At 35.5% G+C, this 6,000-nt stretch overlaps 1 protein-coding gene across 2 annotated transcripts in view; it reads right to left on the reverse strand.

Annotated features, from left to right (window-relative positions):
• LOC145321978 (uncharacterized) overlaps window positions 1–5,019 on the reverse strand; it is a 33,156-nt gene extending 28,137 nt beyond the window's left edge. The window contains exons 1-3 of one of the 2 annotated variants that reach the window (XM_080163700.1): window positions 4,982–5,019; window positions 2,541–2,560; window positions 1,810–1,880 (exon numbers count right to left, since the gene is read on the reverse strand). In XM_080163700.1, the coding sequence (XP_080019826.1) occupies window positions 1,810–1,880; window positions 2,541–2,560; window positions 4,982–5,006 (116 nt within the window). In that variant the 5' untranslated portion in view covers window positions 5,007–5,019. Of the gene's footprint in view, window positions 1–1,809; window positions 1,881–2,540; window positions 2,561–4,961 lie in introns of both variants that reach the window. The other variant, XM_080163699.1, reaches the window with a different exon arrangement.
• Between the last annotated feature and the right edge of the window lie 981 nt (window positions 5,020–6,000).

Raw genomic sequence — 6,000 nt, forward strand, 5'->3', positions numbered from 1 at the left:
GGCGGCAGCAGCATTAGTACTTTTTTTTAATTACCTCTTGGGGCAAAGCTCCTAGAGGCTAGGGGCGAAGCCGCTAGTTTCATATGAAGAAAGAACAATAAACTGTTATAAACCAAAATAAAGTATTTTTTGAAAAAAATACATAACACGACAATTAATTTTTAGTAAAACAACGTTTTTTTACTTCAATTTTATTTATCTTTAACTTAAAGTTTCGTGCTTTCGCAATCTTCAGAAATGACAATGACAATAACATGACAAATATATGAGGTACATAAAGGGATCTTAAGGGATAAAACAATGGACGATAAATTGATATAAACCCCGAAAATAATTATGTATATATTAAATTAGTGGTTGAAAAGTTTGGACATAAAATATATCGATATCTATTAAATTTCCCTAAAGATTTAAAGCCAACTATAGAGGTCGAGTTTATAAACTATAGGTACTGGTATAATTTACAGTCTTACAGTCTGCCTGCCTTATAGTGAAAATACAATCTAGGTAATATGTGAGACATGACCACTTTTATCTATTGCCTCAAAGTCGACAAAAATTATCATATTATCTAAGTTTGTCACATTGAAAATAAGGTAAAAGTCTGGTCTAATTGTAAGTTAACTCTACACAAGGAAACCATACAATTTTATTTAAATCTTTTTTTTCACTAACTTTACTTTTATTGTTTTCTACATCCATCACGACGACACAGGGAGGGAGGGAGATTGGACTGTAAATTGCTATGGTACCCATTTTTTATATCCATGTTATCTCAACGTTAAATTTTAGTACTTATATTGAATTCTAATAAGTTCATTCAAAACTTTCAGCAATAAACTTTTTTATGTCTGTAACGAAGGATCTCGAATGACCGTTGGATCGATATCATTCTCGTATAATATACATATATTGTTTATATACAGTGTTATTCTTTAAAAGCCCTGATTCAGTCTAATATATTTCTTTTCTAGCAGGGAAGCTTTACCTGTAGTCACCAGAAGTCCAGGCTGTATAATGAATCTCATCAAGGCATAAATACCATGTTATCATGACTGTGGCCTCTAGAAATCCAGGCTGTATAATGAATTTCATTCAGGTATTAATACCATGTTATCCTACCTGTGGTCTCCAGAAGTCCAGACTGTATAGTGAATCTCATCCAGTTATACATACAAATATGATGTTATCATACCTGTGGTCTCCAGAAGTCCAGGATGTATAGTGAATCTCATCCAGTTGTAAATGTCATATTTTCAATTATCATATTGCCATATTTTCAATTATCATACAGAAGTACAGGCTGTATATTGAATCTCATCCAGGTATAAATGTCATATTATTACAACTGTGGTCACAAGAAGTCCAGGCTGTATAATGAATATCATCCAGATATAAATACTATGTAATCATGACTGTGGCCTCTAGAAATCCAGGCTGTATAATGAATTTCATTCAGGTATTAATACCATGTTATCCAGAAGTACAGGCTGTATATTGAATCTCATCCAGGTATAAATGTCATATTATTACAACTGTGGTCACAAGAAGTCCAGGCTGTATAATGAATATCATCCAGATATAAATACTATGTAATCATGACTGTGGTCTCCAGAAGTCCAGACTGTATAGTGAATCTCATCCAGTTATACATACAAATATGAAGTTATCATACCTGTGGTCTCCAGAAGTCCAGGCTGTATAGTGAATCTCATCCAGGTAAAAATACTATGTTATCATACCTGGAGTCTCCAGAAGTCCAGGCTGTAGAGTGAATCTCACCCAGGCATGAATATTATGTTATCATACCTGTGGTCTCCAGAAGTCCAGGCTGTATAGTGAATCTCATCCAGGCATAAATAACATGTTATCATCTCTCCCTAGGATGAAGAATTTAAAATTATTATTATTATTTAAAACAAATGACGTTCATCTTTTCATACAGTTTTCTGAAGCTATGAAATCGAACGATCTTTACTTTTTGGAAAGTGTTGCCATTTTTTAGGCCAAGAATGAACAAATAACCCAACGGCACTAAAAATTGAAAGCCTTCCTCTCTAATATCTTAGAATAATATCAAATAGCGGAAAAAAACAAAATATTTTATGTTAGTAGGACAATTCTACCATAAATACACATCGACTTGTTTTTAAATCATCAGTTGATAGTTAGTAGGATAATTCTATCATATCTACCTGTCCTCCGCATAGTCTACCTAAATCTCCCCGGGTTTATAGTTAGTAGGACTATTCTATCATAACTACCTGTCCTCCGCATAGTCTACCCAAAACTCCCCAGGTTTATAGTTAGTAGGACTATTCTATCATAACTATCTGTCCTCCGCATAGTCTACCTAAAACTCCCCAGGTTTATAGTTAGTAGGACAATTCTATCATAACTATCTGTCCTCCGCATAGTCTACCTAAAACTCCCCAGGTTTATAGTTAGTAGAACTATTCTATCATAACTACCTGTCCTCCGCATAGTCTACCCAAAACTCCCCAGGTTTATAGTTAGTAGGACTATTCTATCATATCTACCTGTCCTCCGCATAGTCTACCTAAAACTCCCCAGGTTTATAGTTAGTAGGACTATTCTATCATAACTATCTGTCCTCCGCATAGTCTACCTAAAACTCCCCAGGTTTATAGTTAGTAGAACTATTCTATCATAACTACCTGTCCTCCGCATAGTATAACCCAAAACTCCCCAGGTTTATAGTTAGTAGGACTATTCTATCATAACTATCTGTCCTCCGCATAGTCTACCTAAAACTCCCCAGGTTTATAGTTAGTAGGACAATTCTATCATAACTATCTGTCCTCCGCATAGTCTACCTAAAACTCCCCAGGTTTATAGTTAGTAGAACTATTCTATCATAACTACATGTCCTCCGCATAGTCTACCTAAAACTCCCCAGGTTTATAGTTAGTAGGACTATTCTATCATAACTATCTGTCCTCCGCATAGTCTACCTAAAACTCCCCAGGTTTATAGTTAGTAGAACTATTCTATCATAACTACCTGTCCTCCGCATAGTATAACCCAAAACTCCCCAGGTTTATAGTTAGTAGGACTATTCTATCATAACTATCTGTCCTCCGCATAGTCTACCTAAAACTCCCCAGGTTTATAGTTAGTAGAACTATTCTATCATAACTATCTGTCCTCCGCATAGTCTACCTAAAACTCCCCAGGTTTATAGTTAGTAGGACAATTCTATCATAACTATCTGTCCTCCGCATAGTCTACCTAAAACTCCCCAGGTTTATAGTTAGTAGAACTATTCTATCATAACTACCTGTCCTCCGCATAGTCTACCCAAAACTCCCCAGGTTTATAGTTAGTAGGACTATTCTATCATATCTACCTGTCCTCCGCATAGTCTACCTAAAACTCCCCAGGTTTATAGTTAGTAGGACTATTCTATCATAACTATCTGTCCTCCGCATAGTCTACCTAAAACTCCCCAGGTTTATAGTTAGTAGAACTATTCTATCATAACTACCTGTCCTCCGCATAGTATAACCCAAAACTCCCCAGGTTTATAGTTAGTAGGACTATTCTATCATAACTATCTGTCCTCCGCATAGTCTACCTAAAACTCCCCAGGTTTATAGTTAGTAGGACAATTCTATCATAACTATCTGTCCTCCGCATAGTCTACCTAAAACTCCCCAGGTTTATAGTTAGTAGAACTATTCTATCATAACTACATGTCCTCCGCATAGTCTACCTAAAACTCCCCAGGTTTATAGTTAGTAGGACTATTCTATCATAACTATCTGTCCTCCGCATAGTCTACCTAAAACTCCCCAGGTTTATAGTTAGTAGAACTATTCTATCATAACTACCTGTCCTCCGCATAGTATAACCCAAAACTCCCCAGGTTTATAGTTAGTAGGACTATTCTATCATAACTATCTGTCCTCCGCATAGTCTACCTAAAACTCCCCAGGTTTATAGTTAGTAGAACTATTCTATCATAACTATCTGTCCTCCGCATAGTCTACCTAAAACTCCCCAGGTTTATAGTTAGTAGGACAATTCTATCATAACTATCTGTCCTCCGCATAGTCTACCTAAAACTCCCCAGGTTTATAGTTAGTAGAACTATTCTATCATAACTACCTGTCCTCCGCATAGTCTACCCAAAACTCCCCAGGTTTATAGTTAGTAGGACTATTCTATCATATCTACCTGTCCTCCGCATAGTCTACCTAAAACTCCCCAGGTTTATAGTTAGTAGGACTATTCTATCATAACTATCTGTCCTCCGCATAGTCTACCTAAAACTCCCCAGGTTTATAGTTAGTAGAACTATTCTATCATAACTACCTGTCCTCCGCATAGTATAACCCAAAACTCCCCAGGTTTATAGTTAGTAGGACTATTCTATCATAACTATCTGTCCTCCGCATAGTCTACCTAAAACTCCCCAGGTTTATAGTTAGTAGGACAATTCTATCATAACTATCTGTCCTCCGCATAGTCTACCTAAAACTCCCCAGGTTTATAGTTAGTAGAACTATTCTATCATAACTACATGTCCTCCGCATAGTCTACCTAAAACTCCCCAGGTTTATAGTTAGTAGGACTATTCTATCATAACTATCTGTCCTCCGCATAGTCTACCTAAAACTCCCCAGGTTTATAGTTAGTAGAACTATTCTATCATAACTACCTGTCCTCCGCATAGTATAACCCAAAACTCCCCAGGTTTATAGTTAGTAGGACTATTCTATCATAACTATCTGTCCTCCGCATAGTCTACCTAAAACTCCCCAGGTTTATAGTTAGTAGGACAATTCTATCATAACTATCTGTCCTCCGCATAGTCTACCTAAAACTCCCCAGGTTTATAGTTAGTAGAACTATTCTATCATAACTACATGTCCTCCGCATAGTCTACCTAAAACTCCCCAGGTTTATAGTTAGTAGGACTGTTCTTTCATAACTACCTGTCCTCCACATAGTCTACCCAAAACTCCGCACCAATCTTCCATTTTTATATTATTCAAATCTGAAAATAAATAATATTAAAAAAAAAGTTTAAAATTAAAATTAATTTTAAAAGTATTGTTAAAACTAACCTTTTGATAAAAAGAAAGTATTATACCATGAAATGGTTTGAATAATCAGGGAAATTTATAAATATCTAAAAAAATTATCATTTAGATATAACATTGCAATAGAGTAGTAATTCTTAATAAGGGGCTATGCCCCTAGCCTCTAGAGTCTAGGGACATCAACCAAAAAGACCATTTCTCTTTGACTAAGGGGGTGTTTCCTCCTCGTTATATAACCTTTAAGCTGTGTAGAATTAATATTTAGCTTTACTAATAATTGAAGCGTAGTTCAAGCCGTTTATAGGATCTTAATGGTTATACAGTGTAACAATAACAGCTTTATAAATTTTTTTTTAGAGTGTGTTAGAGATAGAAAGTTATATTTTGTAGTTATGAATAATTGATACAAATATGGATTATTATATTTACCATCAATATTTTATGAGTGTATATTTGGATTTTATCAGGGAGATTCAGGGATAAGACAATGGATGGTAAATTGTTATACAACCCTAATGTTGATTATTACAAAATTACCCCGTCTGTAGATTAAAATTATTGGTTGAAAAGTTTGGAAACTAAATAATTGTAACCAACTAATCAAGATTCATTAAAAGTACCCTATGTTTTTGATACGATAAAAAGTCTGTAATACTTTGGGTACCAATTTAATTCACAGACAGTCCAATATCCCCTGCCTCCCTGCATTTTAACCCTTTACAGTCGGGCCCCTTGCCGCACCTTAATCAGTCGGGGGGGGGGGCGTTCAACGCCCCCCCTTATTATCTCAGTTCCTATTAGAGCTAGAGGGCTAAATTTTTTTGTGCAAGTCCCCTGTTTGATAATGAATTTCCGACCTTTTATAAGTCTAAGTCAATTTTCGCTTCCTTCACCCTTTTATTTAACAACCTTTGTTTTTAGGTCCTATTTT

The sequence above is a fragment of the Acartia tonsa genome, chromosome 6 (assembly GCF_053477335.1).
Source record: "Acartia tonsa isolate MP-2025a chromosome 6, ASM5347733v1, whole genome shotgun sequence".
Classification (NCBI taxonomy): domain Eukaryota; kingdom Metazoa; phylum Arthropoda; class Copepoda; order Calanoida; family Acartiidae; genus Acartia; species Acartia tonsa.